General features: G+C 36.4%; 1 protein-coding gene across 5 annotated transcripts in view; it reads left to right on the top strand.

Annotated features, from left to right (window-relative positions):
- LOC126817146 (dystrophin) overlaps window positions 1-4,846 on the top strand; it is a 293,105-nt gene extending 288,259 nt beyond the window's left edge. For all 5 annotated transcript variants that reach the window (XR_007678819.2, XM_050543983.2, XM_050543981.2 and 2 more), the window contains 2 exons: window positions 2,862-3,048; window positions 4,683-4,846. Coding sequence is in view for 4 of the 5 variants with exons in the window: in XM_050543983.2 (XP_050399940.2) it covers window positions 2,862-3,048; window positions 4,683-4,804 (309 nt within the window). In the remaining variant the exon portion in view is untranslated. The remainder of the gene's footprint in view (window positions 1-2,861; window positions 3,049-4,682) is intronic.
- Window positions 4,847-21,445: the final 16,599 nt, after the last annotated feature.

The raw sequence follows: 21,445 nt of genomic DNA, 5'->3' as shown, positions 1-21,445 counted from the left end.
TAAATCTAATGTATTGATGGACATTTTGTCTAGAATATTTTCTAGTTCAACGGAATTAAGCTAAATGAGTATATCTTTACAAAGATTTGTAATCATTTTTTCATACATGATGTTGATCTGTTTGCTTCCAGACTTAATAGACATTTAGAAAAATGTTTCTTGACATCCAGACCTTCTATATATGTATCAATGGTTCTGGCAAAGGTATTTCAAAACAGTAGATCAAGCAGCCATAATCATTCCAGGCTGGTCAACTCCTGTATGGTATCCAATTTTACTATCTATGCTCACAGCCGACCCAGTTCGGTTACCGGTTCGCAAGAACCTTTTTACGTTTAAGCCACAATGGTGCTTTACATTCTCTTAGAGGGAAGAATCTATATCTAACAGGATGCAGGATACCTAGCAGTCCTTCTATAATAGAGGAATATCATAGCAATCTTCTAATTTCATCCTTAATTCTTGGCGGCCATCTACTACGAACAGTATGCATTGGCCTAGCTGGAGAAGATGAAATTTTTGGTGTTGTGGACAACAAATTAATTCATTTCATCCATCTGTAGTTTTATAAATTTCTTAGGAGAGATGTCTAACAATTTCCTTATAGGGTAAAAAACATTATTTGATTCTCTGTAACTCCATAAATATCTGTTTACTTGGAATGCTTCAATATTAGTAAATTATTTGGGTACGCTGTATCCATTGCAAAATTTATCTTTGAGAATACTGACATATAAAACCAGTTGGTTTGTTGGCTTTAGCTACAGCTTCGAGATGTCAAATTTTAACAGACTTTTGTCTTAATGGTTTATATGATTCAGGCTCTGTTATAACCTTGAGAGTAAATAAGGTTTCAAAAACTTCTCGACCTTTAACACCGTTATTCAGGGTTAAAATTCCAAGTTTTTAAGATGTCAGGATCTGTCCTTGTTTTACTTCGAGACAGTTTATCCGTACAGCAGCAGAATACCGTAAATCAGTCAAGGATTTGCTTTCCTTTTATACGAAGAAGGCTATAGCTCCAGGAACTTCTGCTAGGTGTTTAAGACAAATATTAAAGTTAGCTGGTATTGATACTTCTATTTTTAAAGCCCACTCAATTAGAGGGGCATCAACTTCTTCGACATTTAATGGTGATTGTTCACATTCAGACATTTTGAAGGCTGCAAACAGGAAATATGGATATATATTTGCCAGGTTTTACCACCAGTATGTGCGAAATTTGTTTATTTTGTATGCTGGCTGCGGAATAAATAATAAATGAACTACTTATTTGTTTTAGTTGTTATTTCCATTGTTGACAACCCTTTAAACTATGCAATATAAATCTGAGATGCCCGAAGGGCATATATGGAATATAATCCCCCTCTCATCCTAGCACCCAAAGGGCGTGATGGATGAGAAGGATTATATGAATATATAGCCCGAGGGCTCAAGGATTTATCTTCCCTCCCTTGAGCCCTCCCTGTGCTATTTTTCGGCTGTCAACAAATCTTTAAAAAGACAATACTGAAAGTGTTGTGATCGTTTATATAGAGCGTGGTCACGTGTTTATACACAGTGATTCGGTGAGCTATTTTTTAGCCTTTAAAGTTTGAGCGATTGTGCATGGTTTGAAAGAACAATGAGAAATATGCAATATAAATCCTCGAGCCCTCGGGCTATATATTCATATAATCCTTCTCATCCATCACGCCCTTCGGGCGCTAGGATGAGAGGGGGATTGTAAATAACAACACTATCTAATCAAGTGAGTGCAGTTTTTGGCAATGCAAAGAATTTCCTTAAATAACAGTTAAATAGTCTGGGTTTGTCAATCCATCAAACTTTTTGTCTTCCACCTTGAGAGGGAAGCAGAGGTCACAATAATTCTTTTTATACACCTACATTTTCATTCTGCCAATGTAGATGTGGTTGGAGTCCTGGAACTATTTATTAAATATAAATTGGGTAAATTTTTCACAAACTGGTATAGTTTTACAGAGAGGAAAAAAAATTGGCCATATCTTGTTTATTTCTTAACATATCTTTGTCAGGTTTCCATATTTGGAATCATTGGACGAATCCCATGGGGCTCTGATTGACTGTTTTTCGAAATTCGAAAGTTCGCTCAATTTGTTTCAGCATCAAAGATTTGCGAAATTTTTCTTTAATATTTTGTCGATATTCAAGATGCCGTATCTCCATCACTATTTGAGGTACTAAGTTGAATCTTGGTAGGAATAAGGAACACATCAATGCTCTCAAAATGGCATATACAAAAATTTCTTTTGTGAGGGCTTTCAGAAAATACAGATTTTTTCCGAACATAAATAGTTTTCTCCATTTTAAAAATGGCATGGTGGTGTTAGCCTCAGTTATTATCTTTCATCTTCAGAGATCTTGTTCGATAACATTTTTCAACTGTTTGGTACCATATTGGGTTTTATTTTTAAAAAATAGCTTCAAATCAATATTCAGCCGCCATTTTGATTCCGATTTTTGCAAACTTTTGGGGGTTTTTGAAGCCAGCCATGGTGGGAATAATTCTTAGGGAGCCGTTTTTTGAATTTCGATTTTGTTTACTTCCGATTCCACTTTGAACTTTGTCGATTGCGCATAATATACAGAAGATATATAGGTAATTTTTTTTCAAACCAATGCAGGTAAAAATTATTAATGCAAGGGAGCTAAATATTTTTATAGTGCAAGTTCTGAGCAAAGTTGTTTCCCATGTATCATGTATGCTTGATAAATGCTATTAAAGTCTTGAAAATAAAAGTGAAATGATGATGATGCCACGTGATGCATTTAGCTGAAACACGTCAGTACTCTTTCGGAGTTCTAGTATTGATTTGCAATTGTTTTTGGTATAAATTTAGGAAAATCCACATAATTATCAGGAAGATGATTATTTATGGAAGAACACTTGCCTGGATAAATATAAAATACAGAATTGTTCAATGTGTCAATCACAACTAGAAACAGGTGATGAAGATCCTGAGATTCGAGATTTATTACAAAGAATAGATGATGTTTTTCCTAAAGATATGTCATATTCTGCAACATGTAAGTATAACATCTTTCTATTGAGTAATGTTTTTATATGCCCACATTTTCATGTGGACTTATTATGCCATCCCTCACTGCCCCTGGTCATTTTGTTTGTGGGCCCTCTAGAGGTTACAATTTTTATACGCCCACATTTTCTTGTGGACGTATATTGTCGTCGCCCCTGTCCGTCCACAATTGTTTATGAACAGTCTACAGGTCACAATTTTTATCCGATTTCAACGAAACTTGAAATATAGGTTTATCACCCTAAGATCTCGGTTCCTTTCAATATTGGCATATATTGGACTGTAACTTCATGGATTATGACTCCTGATTGTACGAAAAATCACGTTTTTAGCTTGTGGACCATATACAAAATGGCCGCCGTTCGTTCTCAAATAGTTTGTGGGCCCTATGGTATATCAAGGTTGTGGGCCCTATAGAGGTCACAATTTTTATCCGATTTTGATGAAACTTGAAATGTAAGTTTATAACCCAAAGATCTAGGTTCCTTTCGATATTCACGCACATCGGACAGTAACTTCCTGAATTATGGCCCCTGATTGTACGAAAAATCACTTTCTTTTTAGCTTATTCTCTATCCATCTCTCGAAAATGTGGGCGTATCCTGCCTGGCAGCCGCTGGTTATTCAGTTTTGCTGAAACATAAAATATATGTTGATCACCCAGTAATACATTCTACAGTAGATATCGCTTGTGTGATAAATTTGATAATCTATTGCAACATCTCCTTAGGAGATATCGCTCTACGTGAATTTGTTTGGTCAGTAATATAAGTGAAATCTATAGCAATTTTGGTACATATCAGACCTCTCTGTTCTGGAGTTATGCCCCCCTCCAGAGGCGACTATTTTTGTCCGATTCAGATGAAACGCAAATAATACTGTAATATGAATGTACATAAACTGATTTACATTCAATGGTTTCCGTTTTTACTCCAATTTCAAATCAGTTATGTTTAGCGAAATAAGCCAGCAGTCTCAAGCGAGTGCAAATTTCTAGCGTCTGGTTATTCCAGTCTACATACGCCGTTTGATTTGGTACAATGTGTCTAGCTTCGTCCCTCGAGTCTCTTGATACAACTGTTGAAGATTTTGGATGATATTGAGTTACAGACTTAGCTACTTTAAGGATCTTTTGATGAGTTTGACTTTGGTATGTATCAGACCCTCCATTCTATTCGTTTAACCCCTGTTTTTTTTATGCAAAATGTGAATGAGTTTGAATTTGGTGCGCATAAAAACAAAACTTTTTCAAATTTGATATGAAGCATTGGGACAACCAGAGGAGTAGCTCTATTGACTTTCTCTGTTCCCCGTTAATATCTTACAAAATGTGGGTTATCTTGCATGGCAACCACTTGTTTATTCGAAAATTTGTCTAACAATATTGGAACATTTGTCCAACAATATCCCCCAAACACAGTCCGAATTGCTCACACCAAATTTGAAAATTAATAGGGTGCATCCTCTCACAGTTCTAATGCTTGACACCAAACTTGAAATTTATAAAAATTAGAGTGCTATGAAGGAGTTTCTTTCTACTGCATGTAGAGTGCTATGAAGGAGTTTCTTTCTACTGCATGTATTTATTTTCTGACATGTGATTAGGTATGTTTATATTTTTAGGTGATTCATCTATATCCAAATCATTTCACAATCATAATGAGATGTTAGAAGCTGCTAATGGTGTTGGTGAAGCTATGTCTACGTTCGTACAGCTTACGGTTGATGATTATTATAGTGATTAAATATATAATATAGCATAATAAAAACATAGGTTCACTTCACAATATCACATTATTTTTATACGCCCACATTTTCATGTGGACGTATTATGCCGTCGCCCCTGTCCGCCCGTCCACAATTGTTTGTGGACTCTCTACAGGTCACAATTCTTATCCGATTTTGACGAAACTTGAAATATAGGTTTATCCCCAAAAGATCTTGGCTGCTTTTGATATTGGCATGTATCGGATAGACACTTCACGTTTTTAGCTTGTGGACCATATAGAGGTCACAATTTTTATCCAATCTTGTTGAAACTTTAAATGTAAATTTATAACCCAAAGATCTCAGTTCCTTTCCATATTCGCGCATATCGGACCGTAACTTCCTGAATTATGGCCCCTGATTGTACGAAAAATCACGTTTTTAGCTTGTGGACCCTATAGAAGTCATATTTTTTATCCATTTTAAAAAACCGTATTACTATATCACCGTTACACCCTAAGGACGGCTGAGTTCGAATTTCGTGAAAATCGGCCCAAAACTGACAGACAAAATGGCCGCCTTTCGTTCTCAAATAGTGTAAAAATATGGTATTCAAGGTTGTGGACCCTATAGAGGTCACAATTTTTATCCAATATTGTTGAAACTTGAAATATAAGTTTATAACCCAAAGATCTCGGTTCCTTTCGATATTTGTGCATATCGGACCGTAACTTCCTGAATTATGGCCCCTGATTGTACGAAAAATCGTGTTTTTAGCTTGTGGACCGTATACAGGTCATAATTTTTATCCGATTTGAAAAAACGTATTATTATATCACTGTTACACCCTAAGGACGGCTGAGTTCGAATTTCATGAAAATCGGCCCAAATCTAACAGACAAAATGGCCGCCCTTCGTTCTCAAATAGCGTAAAAAATATGGTATATCAAGGTTGTGGACCCTAAAGAGGTCACAATTTTTATCCAATTTTGTTGAAACTTGAAATGTAAGTTTATAAGCCAAAGATCTTGGTTCTCTTCGATATTCGCGCCTAATGGATTGTAACTTCCTGAATTATGGCCCCTGATTGTACGAAAAATCGCATTTTGAGGTTTGTGGACCCTATAGAGCTCATAATTTTTATCCGATTTAAAAAAACGTATTATTATATCACCATTACACCCTAAGGATAGACGAGTTCGAATTTCGTGAAAATCTGTCCAAAACTGACAGACAAAATGGCCGCCCTTCGTTCTCAAATAGCGTATATCAAGGTTGTGGACCCTATAGAGGTCACAATTTTAATCCTATTTTGATGAAACATGAAATGTAAGTTTCTAACCCAAAGATTTCAGTTCCTTTCGATATTCGCGCATATCAGACCGTAACTTCCTGAATTATGGCCCCTGATTGTACGAAAAATCATGTTTTTATACGCCCACATTTTCATGTGGACGTATTATGCCGTCGCCCCTGTCCGTCCACAATTGTTTGTGGACTCCCTACAGGTCACAATTCTTATCCGATTTTGACGAAACTTGAAATATAGGTTTATCCCCAAAAGATCTTGGCTGCTTTTGATATTTGCATGTATCGGATCGAAACTTCATGGATTATGGCCCCTGATTGTACGAAAAATCACGTTTTTAGCTTGTGGACCCTATAGAAGTCACAATTTTTATCTGATTTTTTTGAAACTTGAAATGTAAGTTTATAACCCAAAGATCTCGGTTCCTTTCGATATTCGCGCATATCGGACCGTAACTTCCTGAAGTATGGCCCCTGATTGTATGAAAAATCGCGTTTTTAGCTTGTGGACCCTATAGAGGTCATAATTTTTATCCGATTTAAAAAAACGTATTATTATATCACCGTTACACCCTAAGCATGACTGATAAAACTGTCAGATAAAATGGCCGCCCTTCGTTCTCAAATAGCGTAAAAATAGGGTATATCAAAGTTTAAATTTTTATCTGATTTTGTTGAAACTTGAAATGTAAGTTTATAACACAAAGATCTCGGTTCCTTTCGATATTTGCGCATATCGAATTGTAATTTCCTGAATTATGGCCCCTGATTGTATGAAAAATCGCGTTTTTAGCTTGTGGACCCTATAGAGGTCATAATTTTTATCCGATTTAAAAAAAAAGTATTATTGTATCACCGTTACAGGAAAAATCACTTTCTTCTTAGCTTGTTCTCTATCCATCTCTCGAAAATGTGGGCGTATCCTGCCTGGCAGCCGCTGGTTATCCGATTTTGTTGAAACGTGAAATGTAAGTTTATAACCCAAAGATCTCAGTTCCTTTCGATATTCACGCATATTGGACCATAACTTCCTGATTGTACGCAAAATCGCGTTTTAGCTTGTGGACCCTATAGAGGTCATAATTTTTATCCGATTTAAAATCGGACCAAAACTGACAAACAAAATGGCCGCCCCTCGTACTCAAATAGTGTAAAAATATGGTATATCAAGACTGCGGACCCTCTAGAGGTCACAAAGAAATGAAATGAAATGAAATGGGGTTTAACGTCCTACTGTTCTGCTCCTAACCTGGGCTAATGAAGACGGGCATACGCCACACAGTGTGCTATGAGGGAAATTTTGCCCGGGCAGCGGCACTATCGCCTACTCTTATATCGAATTCCAACTGCCAAGGGATCTTTTACGTGCATTCCAATGTATACACGGGACCTCGGTTTTTTGTCTCATCCGAAGGACTAGACAGGTGTCCTTGTCAGGCCCTCCGTCCTGCATCACTGACAAGGGGGAACCATGCAAGAAAATTTGGATGAACTTTCTCGGCCAATGCAGGGATCGAACACCCGACCTCCAGGCTAGCGAGCCAGCGTCTTACCCACTTAGCCACGTGATCCCAGCTCTAGAGGTCACAATTTTCTTCTGATTTTGATGAAACATGAAATGTAAGTTTCACGCATATCGGATATTAACTTCCTGATTGTACGATAAATTGCGTTTTTAGCTTGTGGTCCCTCTAGAGATCACAATTATTATCCGATTTAAAAAAACATTTGAATATATCACCGTTACACCGTAATGTTGATTGAGATTGAATTTTGTGAAAATCGGGCCAAAATTGCCAGACAAAATGGCCGCCCCTTGAACTCAGATAGTGTATAACATCTGGTATATCAAGTTTGTGGACCCTATAGAGGTCACAATTTTCATCCGATTTTGATGAAACTTGAAATACATATTTATAACCCAAATATCTTGGGTCCTTTTGATATTCGCGCATATCGGATCGTAACTTCCTGAATTATGGCCCCGGATTGTACGAAATATCACGTTTTTAGCTTGTGGTCCCTGTAGAGGTCACAATTTTTATCCGATTTAAAAAAACAAAACATGAATATATCACCATTACACACTAAGATCTTGGTGCATATCTGAACGTAACTTCCTGGGTAATGGCTCCTGATTGTTTGAAAAATCGCCTAACAAAATGGCCGCTCTTTGTACGCAAATTGTGTAAAAGTATGCAATATGAAGGTTGTGGACCCTCTAGAGGTTACAATTTTTACCCAATTTTGATGAAACTTAAAACATATCTTTATATTCCAAAGATCTCAGTCCCTTTTGATATTTGCGCATTTCAGACCATAACTTTGTGGATTATTGCCCCTGATTGTACAAAAAATCCCATATGTTTTTGGCTTGTTCTCTATCCATCTCTTGCTAGGGTGCCCCGAGCTAAAAAAAAATCTCGAAAACTATTTACAGTTATGACACTATATCTATATAAACAACAACCCTAGATAATCCTTTATTATAAACTGCCAAGAAACTATACCTGTGTGCTATATTTATTTTGAGGTTTCAATGTTAATGGAGTTATGTTTTCTTGGTCATTTAAAATTATATATTTCTTTTCCGAAATGAATGAACCACCACTACCATTCGGAACTATTCGTTTAAATTGTAATTTGCTATCTGATGAAATCTGCTTCATGATTCGATAGAATTCCAGATCTCAGAGCATGCGCAACGCAGCTCAGTTTTTGGATCGGCCATTCCCGTGTACTTAATGTGTGCAGTCCAATTTAAATGTATTTACGTTTTTGTAGATTTATTAGAACAATCTATTTACATTTTCTGTATACCCATAGACCCATAGGTCTATTTATATTGGTATTTATATGTTAATATGCCTTTGTAAATTTATATTTGATGTCCCATTTATGAAATAATGTTCGGAACTATGTTTATTGAAGAAACGTTTCATGGAATAATTAGAGTATTAAATAAATAATGACAAAGATAAATAGGTTAAAAATTAAGGTAATCAGCACAGGTGTAAGCATAACTCAAATCTTACCCAAAAACACAATCTGTTACGACATTTCACAAATTGATTGATAATAAATAATACATAGTCATTATTTACCAAACACAGATATGTAATTTAGAACTAATCTGTAATAAACATATATTCTCAATTGTTCCCCTTGGGACATACTTAGAGTATGTCAAAGGCAACTTATTGGAAAGTTGCTGATTTTAAACATGCCTATGAAACCGGAGCTGTGCCTTCAGTGCCTCTTTCATTTCCCTATCTTTTAATTGTAAAAGCCCATTTTCCATACCCTCTTCAGCATCCTTTAAGACCAAATTACGTTTATCAGGTGAAAGAATTTTTAGCCATTCGTCAGATTTATTCATTTTATATAAAATGGACGCTTCGTTGCCAAAAATATTAGACGAGGGCGCGATCGAGATGACTGAACACGGTTTCTGGTAATTTGTTGTGAGGCATGGCAGAACTCGAACACGAAAGATTAAAGTCATCTCGATACTCAAGTAAACTTTTTGCAATGTACTTTCTGACCAAATTATGGCATTCTGAAGTGTATCTTTGATTTTCGACATCATCCAAAATTACTTCTTCCCCACGAGGTTGGGACTTACAACCAGTTTTTTTTATTTGTCAAAACTTTATTATTCTTTTGAGGTCTTCCTTAGACGATTTTTTAAACGCAAAATTGTTTATGTATACCTATTGATCCTTCTTGATAAATTCTTATTTTTCCTATTTAACCTGGTAAAAGTCACAGCATCAACAGATGTCTGCGTCCCTCTATTTATCAAATGTATCGTGCTGGTATCTGCCGATGGTGTCTTATCCACTACCTCCACTATCCCGGGGAAAAAGAGGCTGTCGAGATAATTGTCATAAAATTTTAAAGATTTATTAGAATTTGTCTTCAGTTTGACCAGCCTGCTTCGAATACCGTTGTCATCAAACGTCACGCTGTCGTCATGTAAAGCAGTAATTATAGACTGGTGCTCTGTATTGGTCGGAAATTTATTAATGATGCCTACCTAGTACCAGCCTTTTTTTAATTTTTGCAAAGGGAAGTTTAGTTATTGTACCAAGATCATAGTGATCGCCCAAACCTATGCTGGATAGTAATTCATCTTTGAACATGGCGCCATGCCTGCTAATTGAATCGATTGACAACAAATCGGTGCATTCCTGAACAAAATAAAAAGAATTGTTTACCCTGAACCCTAAAGGTCAATAGTCTCGAACAGTAAATCTGGTCAAACTAGGCTACCCTTCGTTTCGATTAATTCCCGGTAGCAAATTTAAAATACGAAACAATTTGTTAAATTTCTTAACCTGGCAAAACTCGTCTTGGGCAATTTAACGACTATTTCACGAACCTTGCAAAATTAAAAGAAAAATACCGGTTGTACTCTTTTCTTGTCCAACACACGTTATTGGGAGATGTGAAATCGCCGAAACTAAACGACAGCACTCTGTAAATAAATACCGAATTGAAAAATAAAAACGACAATAATTTTTAGAATATTTTTAACATGTCTTTATTTACCATTTGATTTTGTAACAATACCACGTGCATGGCCTATATAGTGAATATTTTCTCCGAGCACGTGCTCCAAGTGTGCCCGAGCCTGTTTTGTCATCATTGAGAAATTCGTCTTTGCACAGTCAACACCTCTCCAGGTAAGACCAAATTTCTTAGAGCTGCTCGGGGAACCCTACTCTTGCAAAATGTGGGCGTATCCTGCCTGGCAGCCACTGGTTTTATTTAGGATTTCAAGGGTGCCGACGACGAAAATCATAGTAAATGTACTCCTTTCGTAACGAAACATCCACAACACATGCGGCATATTCACATGCTAGTGTTATATTGAAGAACAATCTATACATTAGTAGTCTGTTTTGTATGTTATAGGGGGGTTGGATGGCTGAATGGTTAGCGTGCGCGCGCTGTATCATAAAGTCTGTCATTGAGTCGACTGGCGTGGTTTCGAATCCCCGGTTGTACGTGACAAGGAGTAGGGTCGCCTGTCCAACCTCGTGGGTTTTCTCCGGGTCCTCCGGTTTCCTCCCACTGCTAAAGACCCCTACGCGCAAGCGAATTATTGAAATAAAATTAAACCATATGTTAGTCCCGAAATGACCTAGTTTGTGTTTAGTGGACGTTAAACCCCATTTCTCTCTCTCTTGTATGTTATAACTTTGGTGAGATTAACTCATGAATTGATTAGCACCTTAGTGCCAGCTAGTGGTCAGGAGATTAAGATTGTTGATTGGATAATCATCAAAGAAGCCACGTGTTCATTTAACACATGAATTAAAATAAGATTTTGCGTGTACGATAGGTCTATTATTATTTTCAGGTACCGTAACGTTATCAAAATATGATTCCCTATAGAAATGTCAATTTCATAATCAAGAAATGCTTACTTTTGGTAACTATCGTGCATTGATGTAATTAAACAATGGCAGACTCGAGAATCATTGCATTTCGGCTTGTTGTAATACAAAAATAAAAATGGTTGGAGTGCCCAAGTTTAGATTTGTCGTTAATTCCATAATGTAGTTAGGTTTTAAAACGTTAAATACTGTGTGATTCAACATGATGCCCGAGGAGTTTGATATGATATAGGTAGGAAATAGTACCAAATGGTATATTTGTATGAGAGTCAAGGTTTGGACTATAATGCCTTGGAAATCGGAAGTAGGAGGCGACTAGTATGTGTCTCTCTTTTGTGGACCGATGTGAGATTGTCCATTGTATTAACTGGACGGGTAGGCATATTCACCTTCGGTTGTGTGTCAATGTCGAATAAGCGGCTTCTTATCAACACGTTTGGCTTTGAACCGGTTTGATTATACGTATCTCTCGTAGCTGAGAGAAAAAAAGATTTTTTAGCCGAGAAGGAATCACGACCGATCGATTTGATCAACAAAATTTGCCATAACGAGATCGTAAGCAGAGAGTGAGATAATATAAGAGATAAGGTGGCTATGAAGTCCTAGTTATCCCGAATGTCAGTGACTAGTTTCGTTCGTATTGAACTCTTCAGACTGATAGGACTCACGTGTTGGGCGTTTTTATTTATACTATTCCGAAACCCCGGTGGGGTTTCCATGGTTACTAATTGGCAGGGTTACCGGGGTTGGCCCCTTGGCGGGGTCTGCGAATTTGTTACCGGGGTCGGTAGCTCGCTTACCGGGGTTGTACAGAGGTTTGACAAATTGTCGGGGTTCCGAATTTGTTACCGGGGTTGTACTGATCGTTTAGATTGAAGTGCTAGTGTCCATAATTTTGCTAACTAGGATGCCTTGGGTTGGTTTGTAACAATGTTACTTGTCATAACAATGAAGGTATAGTATATAGACAAGGGTGTTGATGTAACACCCGTGAGAGGGGTATAAGGCTAAATATAAATCCAAAGTTGGAACACTCAGTGGTAGAGCATTGTAATACAAAAATAAAAATGGTTGGAGTGCCCAAGTTTAGATTTGTCGTTAATTCCATAAAGTAGTTAGGTTTTAGAATGTTAAATACTGTGTGATTCAACATGGCGCCCGAGGGGTTTTGATATGATATGTGACACTATTGGTTCTTTAATCAGGTTCTGGACAAGACTAGTTTAACATCTTATAATACTTTTATTCTCTGCTTCTTCTAACATATTATGTACAAAACTTAAGACTCCGTAATTAACTTGTATTGAGGGAGCCATATTGAAATAATTTATTAAGTGTGTTATAGAGGCAGTCCATGAAAGTTTAATATTAGACTTAGCTATTTTAATATCATCATTACAGGCTTCAGCCAGTAACGGGTTTGAATCTTTTATGTCAGGATGGTTTAATCTTTTATAATAGAGTAGCATTCTATGATATACAGTACTGGACAAATTAATAGCAACAACTTCATAATTTCGGAGAAAAGGAGTCTTTAAGAATGAACTGTTGATCAAATGATGACGTTTGAACATATTCGCGTGAAATTTTGCACACATGCCCACATGGTATCACTCTTTGCACTGAATGTATGATCGACGTCGTTCATGATGACGTCATTAACGACCACAATGATGTTTTTTGCAGTTTTTGAACATGAGCATTATAGAAATATTATAAGGTAGAAATTCCAAGTAACACTTGGGTGGTAGTCGACTCTGATGACATGACACGAGACAATCGAATGACGATGACGACATTGAACGTGCGTGACGTCATATCGGCTGTATGACGTCATCAATACATGACCTCACCAAAAGTCAGTTTCGCTCTGTTGAGTATCGTGCTCTGGAATTAGTCATACCAAAAACCAGTGATTTAAGTCCTCGGAAAAAAGGTCAGATAGAAGTATTGTTAGAGAATACGAATTTGACCCAGTAGGATATAGCAACACGGTTGGACGTCAATAGAATTTCTGTTTGCCGAATCAAGAAGAAACTTGACAGTGGACAGTCGTTGAAGAGTAGGCGTGTCGGAAGATGTGGGAGAAAGAGAGGGACTACGAAGAGATTGGACCGCATTATCGTCATAGCTTCGTTGAAAGATCGTCATGCGTCCTGCCGTAAGTTGGTGTCTGCCTTGTTGAAGAACGGTGGATTTCAAGTCAGTCGTAAGACGGTTAACAGGCGTCTTCTGGAAGCGGGATTGAAAGCGTATCGGCCCCGGAAGAAACCAAGACTGACCGAAAACATGAAGAAAGCTCGGTTAGAGTGGGCCATGAAACACAAGGATTGGACAGTCCATCAATGGGAGCGTGTTATTTTCAGCGACGAGTCAACTATCGCTGTGCTGGATGATCGCGTCCAGTCAGTTCGTCGACGTCCTGGTGAGGAATTCCTGCCTGAGTGCCTGCGCAAAAACGTCAAGTTCTCTACAAAAATAATGGTCTGGGGCGCCATATCAGTGAAAGGTCCCAGTAGACTGTATATCGTCGACGGGACGATGGACAGTATCAAGTACGTTGATATGCTGGAACGTCGCCTTGTACCCCAAATTAAAGATTGGTATGGCGAGGACGGTAAACAACAATGCATCTTCCAACAGGACTCCGCTCCTTGTCACGCCGCGAAACGCTCTAAGGCCTGGTTCCAGAAAAAGAAGATTAAGGTTCTTGATTGGCCGGGCAATTCACCCGACATGTCCCCAATCAAAACTTTATGGGACACACTTAAGGACGAAATACATGACGTCCCCATAACAAATAAAGTGGACTTGATAGCCCGCCTAATCAAGGTCTGGTTCCATTCTGACACTATCAAAAGACAGTGCGAGAGTCTGATTCAGGGAATGCCACGACGCGTGGATGCCTTGATAAAAGCCAAAGGAGGACAGACCAAATATTAGAAATAGGTCATGTCATCAGAGTTGACTACCACCCAATTGTTACTTGGTATTTCTAACTTATAATATATCTATAATGCTCATGTTCAAAAACTGCAAAAAACATCATTGTGGTCGTTAATGACGTCATCAGCCGGGATGACGTCATGAACGACGTCGATCATACATTCAGTGCAAAGCGTGAGACCATGTGGGCATGTGTGCAAAAATTTCACGCGAATATGTTCAAACGTCATCATTTGATCAACAGTTCATTCTTAAAGACTCCTTTTCTCCGCAATTATGAAGTTGTTGCTATTAATTTGTCCAGTACTGTATATCTAGTTGCAGTGGGAAAATTCCTAGCTCAGCAAGGCAACACAGAGGCATACAATCCAATTTGCTTTACAATAGAGTCGTACAGTTTAATTAGAACTTCTGTAGGTAATTGATTAGGGACGCATACTTTACTTTTAATACTATACCAAGCTCGCCTTTAAAAGAATTGTTATTTGTTATATTTACGCCTAAATACATATATGAATTAACGATATCCAGAGAAGTATTACCAAAAGTAAAATTTACATTTTTATGCTTGAAAATTTTATGTTTTGGTGTATTTATGAAACACATTATTTTAGATTTAATTGGGTTTACTTCCAATTTCCACTTAGTACAATATTCATGCAGATGGTTAAGAGATTTTTAGAGACCTAGCGAAGAAGTTGAGAATAATACTAGATCATCTGCAAATACGGGGTGAGATATTTTGAGATCACCGAGACGAGGAGCTGATGTGTTACCAATATCGGAACTTATTTGTTTTTAAAGTCCATTGTTGGTTTTAACTATATATGAAGTACCGCTATACATTGAATTTATTATGTTAAAGATGTTTCCATTTATGTCATGTTTAAGTAATTTAAGTAAGAGCCCCTTTCTCCAATTGGTATCGAATGCTTTAGTAAAATCTATGAAACTGATAAAAACATTTTGATTCCTACTTTTATATTTATTTAGGATTGTTCTGAGAATGTATATATTGTCCGTAGTACAATGATCTTTGTGAAAGCCACCATGATATAACATATTGTTTGACTCGAGATAATCTGTAATTCTATTATTGATAACTGACAGGAAGCATTTAGAAAGACAACTAGCCAGGGCAATTCCTCGGTAATTCCCAGGGTCTTCCTTTGGACCTTTTTTATGTATTGGTACTATGTAGGATTGATTCCAGCTTGAAGGTATTACTCCGGAAGTGAGGATTAAATTAAAAAATTTCATGTACTGATCTATTAGGATTTCTGAAGAAGCCTTTATCATTTCGTTTAGAATTAAGTCTGGGCCATTTGATTTTCCAGGTTTTAACTTTTTAAATGCATTTCTCACTTCTATGGCTGAAATTTCTAGGTTTAATTCAAGGTTTACATTATTTGATATTTGGAGATTGTGGATTAATTTATCTATTTCCTGGAGAGTCAGAATCGTTCATATTATTATTTTGGAATAATTTATAAAAAAATCCTGATGCCAGTTATCAATAGGAATGTCACTGTCAGTTTTAGGGTTATCATTTTTATCATCTAACAAAGAATTTACCAGGTTCCAATAAATTTTGGGATCATTTGTCTCTAACTCATTAAGCTTCTTAATAATTGAATATTTAGCTTCACAGCTTTTATATTTTGTTACCTTTTTATAAATTTTCTTTCTGCTATAATAGATTTCTCTTAAGTAATTATTCTGTGGGCTATTGTTGAAATTATGTTGGGCCTCTAACATGTCCCTACGTAGTCTGTTGCAGTCTTTGTCAAACCATTTGTGTTTTTTAGTTGTTTTTTTTATCCTGACAAACCTGACACATGCCCTTGACGCGTCAAGTAAAATATTGGTCAGATCTGAGTTAGCATCGAAAGACTTTGACAAAAATTTGTTAGTTTGAGTCCGGAAAAAAGGTTTACTTAGTTCTTTGATAAAGGATTGGTTCGAATCAGCTTTCCATATGAATTTATAAGGTTTCTGTATAGGAAACTTTTAATATCATGGATTTAGCTGTTCAAGTCATAAGAATTCATTGAAAATCATTATACTTGTTCGTCTCAAGACCTTAAACTCTGTGTATGAATCTGAAGTCAATCAGATGATAACTTTAGCTTCTAGAGGGTCACAAGATTTTTCAAAGTGGCAGTAATTATTGGAAATCGTTGAAAATCAATATGATTCTTCGTCTCATGACCTCAAACACTCTGTATCAATTTAAAGTCAATTGGATATTAACTTTAGCCTCTAGAGCATTTACATGATTTTTTGAAGTGATCAAGGGCCATAACTCTGGCAGGCTTCTTCGTCTCACGACCTTAAACACTGTGTATAAATTTAAAGTCAATCGGATATTAACTTTGACCTCTAGAGCGTCCACAAGATTTTTTTGAAGTGATCAAGGGCCATAACTCCGTCATTAATTATCGAAAATTGCTGAAAATCAATAGGCTTCTTCGTCTCATTACCTTAAACACTGTGTATAAATTTAAAGTCAATCGGATATTAACTTTGACCTCTAGAGCGTCCACAAGATTTTTTGAAGCGATCAAGGGCCATAACTCTGGCAGTAATTATCGGAAATCGCTGAAAATCAATAGGCTTCTTCGTCTCATAACCTTAAACACTGTATAAATTTATAATCAATCGGATATTAACTTTTTCCTCTAGACCGTCCACAAGATTTTTTGAAGTGATCAAGGGTCATAACTCTGCAAGTAATTATCAGAAATCGCTGAAAATCAATAGGCTTCTTTGTCTCATGACCTTAAACACTGTGTATAAATCTAAAGTCAATTGGATATTAACTTTGACCTCTAGAGCGTCCACAAGATTTTTTGAAGCGATCAAGGGCCATAACTCTGGCAGTAATTATTTCAATGTGGGCGTATAAAAACTAGATAACGTAAAGGCAATTTGCTGAAAATTTCATTCAAATTGATCCACTATGAACTGAGAACTAAGCGAATGAAATTTCTGCCTAGCCTCGGTCATCATTACTAAAGTCAGTACGTTAAACAACAAAGTCTCGATTATCCACTTAATCGTTTAATCGAGAAGGAAAGTTATGCAGTAAATCGGATCACAATCCACTTAAGATCGCAGCCATCTAGAGTTGATTATGGTCTGGATAAGTTAATTAATGTCTAATTAATAATTGAGATAACATTTCAGGCCTAAAAAAAGACCTGCAATAGACAGATTTATGTTTAATCATTGAACTCAGTCAAGACATTCACTTAATGAACATCTACATCAAGTTTAAACATTCTACTAGGGGTGTCACAATAAGACATTTTTTTTACAAATCATTTCAGGCCAGCAATTTCCAGAGGCGAAATTGCTAGCTGAACACGATTTTTAATTTTTTTTTTATCTATGACGTCATTTTCGGTTGGGGTTTGTCTGATTTCCAAAATGGCCGCCAAAAGTTGACGTAAAATGAATTTCCAGATAGGATGGGTGATTTTCATGCAAAATATGGCTTGTAATATATCATATATAAGGTTTTTGTTGTAATTGAACTGAAAAATAATCTCTAAAACTAGTTTCCCCAAATCCAAAATGGCGGCTAAAATTTACCTAAAATGGCCGATTTGTCAGATTAAAGTCATTTCACAGTTTGATTTGGTTTGTAATCTAAAGGGGTTTCACTGTCACTGAACTTAAAATTAATCTAAAGAAAAAAAGAGTTTTCAAAATCCAAGATGGCGGAAATTCAAAATGTCGACCAAAATTTATCTTAAATGGCCGATTTGTCAGATAAAGGTCATTTCACTCTTTGATATGGTTTGTAATACGTAATTTAAAGGGTTTTCAATGTCATTGAACTTAAAAATCAATCTAAAATAGAGTTTCCAAAATCCAAGATGGCGGAAATTAAAAAAGGGCGGCCAGATTTTCTCTAAATTGATCAATTTTTAAGATAATCGTCAATTTTCTGTTTGATATGGCTTGTAATATGTCCTCTATTAAGTTTTCAGAGTCACTGAATTTGATAATTGTAGATGATTGTTTCAGAAAAAAAAGGGACAATCATCAATCTTTCTATTGGATTGGTTTATAATAGCAAATTGTAATAGTTTTTTTTAGGGCAACTGAATTTGACCTGACCCAGGAATCTACCTGTCAATAAATTAACCATGTGCAGAACTTATCTTAATCTAAAGAAAAAAAGAGTTTTCAAAATCCAAGATAGCGGAAATTCAAAATGTCGACCAAAATTTATCTAAAATGGCCGATTTGTCAGATAAAAGTCATTTCACTCTTTGATATGGTTTGTAATACGCAATTTAAAGGGTTTTCAATGTCATTGAACTTAAAATCAATCTAAAATAGAGTTTCCAAAATCCAAGATGGCGGAAATTAAAAAATGGCGGCCAGATTTTCTCTAAATTGATCAATTTTTAAGATAATCGTCAATTTTCTGTTTGATATGGCTTGTAATATGTCCTCTATTAAGTTTTCAGAGTCACTGAATTTGATAGGGGGGTTGGATGGCTGAATGGTTAGCGTGCGCGCTGTATCATAAAGTCTGTCATTGAGTCGACTGGCGTGATTTTGAATCCCCGGTTGTATGTGGCAAGGAGTAGGGTCGCCTGTCCAACCTCGTGGGTTTTCTCCGGGTCCTCCGGTTTCCTCCCACTGCTAAAGACCCCTACGCACAAGCGAATTATCTAAATACAATTAAACCATCTGTTAGTCCCGAAATGACCTAGTTTGTGTCGAGTGGACGTTAAACCCCATTTCTCTCTCTTTCTCTCTGAATTTGATAATTGAAGATGATTGTTTCAGAAAAAAAAGGGACAATCATCAATCTTTCTCTTGGATTGGTTTATAATAGCAAATTGTAATAGTTTTTTTTAGGGCAACTTAATTTGACCTGACCCAGGAATCTACCTGTCAATAAATAAACCATGTGCAGAACTTACCAATCAGCTAATTAGAATTTCAAAGAATTTAACCTTAAGACACAATAAATGTAGCTTAATTGTTTTATGCATAAAAACATATGATGCTAATGATAATGTTAAGAATTGACACATTCTTTGGAGAAAATATCTGGTTAATCCGACTCTCCACCCCCACCCCATTACAATACAACGGGGCCAACTGACGCATTTTTAATTTCATCTCCTTTGTCTTTGCACCATTTTACCAGAGTGAAAATCATTTGTGGTATATCCAGTCATTAAGAATTTAAGTTCTCCTATTCGTTCAGAAATGGTAATGTGGTCCGTTTTTGCATCGAAGACTCCGTGTCCAGTAACTTTTGTGGTATAGTCTAGATGTTGTATCCACAGGTCATTTTCGTCAGTGACGTATTTCACAACAAGTTCTACATGTAAGAACAATACATAAGAAAAGAGGAAATCGTGGGGGATGACTTTTGGGATACCTAGTCGTAAATGCATTTCCAATTATTTTCGTGATGATTATTTTTAAACTTAGAACTTAGTGTGCATTACATTACAGACGAAAATGATCTGTGGATACCATATTTAGACTATACCACACAAGTTGCCGGACACAGAGACTTCGATGATTCATTTTACACTTTTCACTTTATGAAATACATGACTGACAAATATGAATTCATCTGTCTAGATGATACCACAAACGGTTTCCGGACATAAGTCTTCTGAACAAAAGTTAATAAATATTGATATTCGTCAAGCAGTGTGCTATGAGGAAAATTGGCCCAGACAGTGGTACTATGGTGTACTCTTATTTCGAATTCCAACTGTCTAGGGTTCTTGTATGCGCACGTCAACGTGTACATATAAACCTGGTTTCTCGAGAAGCCCCCGGTGCTGCATCCTGACAAGGAGAAACCACACTGGAAAATCCTAAGGTACTTTTTCAGCAAACATAGGGATCGAACCCCAGATCTCGTTCTTAGCGAGTCTTACTCACTGAACCACTGTTTCGAACCATTTCTGAATAAACAATAGATAAATTCTTAACAACTGGATATATATACCTCACTGTTTTGCTGGAATAATATTAAATCTTGTTTATGTGAGATCCAGTATAACAGTTCCAGTTACCATCAAAATAACTACTACTCTTTGCTATTACAAGCCAATCCAAGAGGAAAATTCACGATTGTCCTGTTGTATTTTTAAGCAATCATCTACCATCTTCAAAATTCATTTTTGATGTAATATTCATTTTCAAAATTCATTTTTGAGGTAATATTCATTTTCAAAATTCATTTTTGAGGTTATTTTCAAATTCGTGGACTTTGAAAACCTAATAAAGGACATTATTACAAGCCATACCAAACCGAAAAAATGACCATTATCTGAAAAATCGTTCATTTTAGGGAAATTCTGGTCGCCATTTTGGATTTTCAACCATCTTGGATTTTGGAAACTCTTCTTTTGAGGTTGTATTTAAGTTCAGTGACACAGAAAACCCTTTAAATCGCATATCACTCGCCATATCAAACTTAAAAATGACGATTATCCGAAAAATCGACCATTTTAGGGAAATTTTGGCCGCCATTTTGAATTTCCGCCATCTTGGATTTTGGAACCCTGTTATATTTAGATTAATTTTAAGTTTAGTGACACTGAAAATCCTTTAAATTACATATTATAAATCATATCAAAGAGTGAAATGACTTTTATCTGACAAATCAGCCATTTTAGGTAAATTTTGGCCGCCATTTTGAATTTCCGCCATCTTGGATTTGGGGAAACTAGTTTTAGAGATTATTTTTTCAGTTCAATTACTAAAATACCTTATATATGATATATTACAAGCCATACCTTGCGTGATAATCACCCATACTATCTGGAAATTAATTTTTCGTCAAATTCTGGCGGCCATTTTGGAAATCAGACAAACCCCAACCAAAAATGACGTCACAGAAGTGAAATAATCTCATAATCGTGACACCCCTAATTCTACCTCAATTAAAAGCAGAGTTGTTATGTTCCAAAGTCTTGACCAATCAAAAGGCTATACTACAAAAACAAAATGTGGCAACAAAATACA

Source organism: Patella vulgata, chromosome 4, assembly GCF_932274485.2.
Source record: "Patella vulgata chromosome 4, xgPatVulg1.2, whole genome shotgun sequence".
NCBI classification, from domain to species: Eukaryota; Metazoa; Mollusca; class Gastropoda; family Patellidae; genus Patella; species Patella vulgata.
Note: the sequence above shows the minus strand (reverse complement) of the source record. Positions and strands in the feature narration are given on the sequence as shown.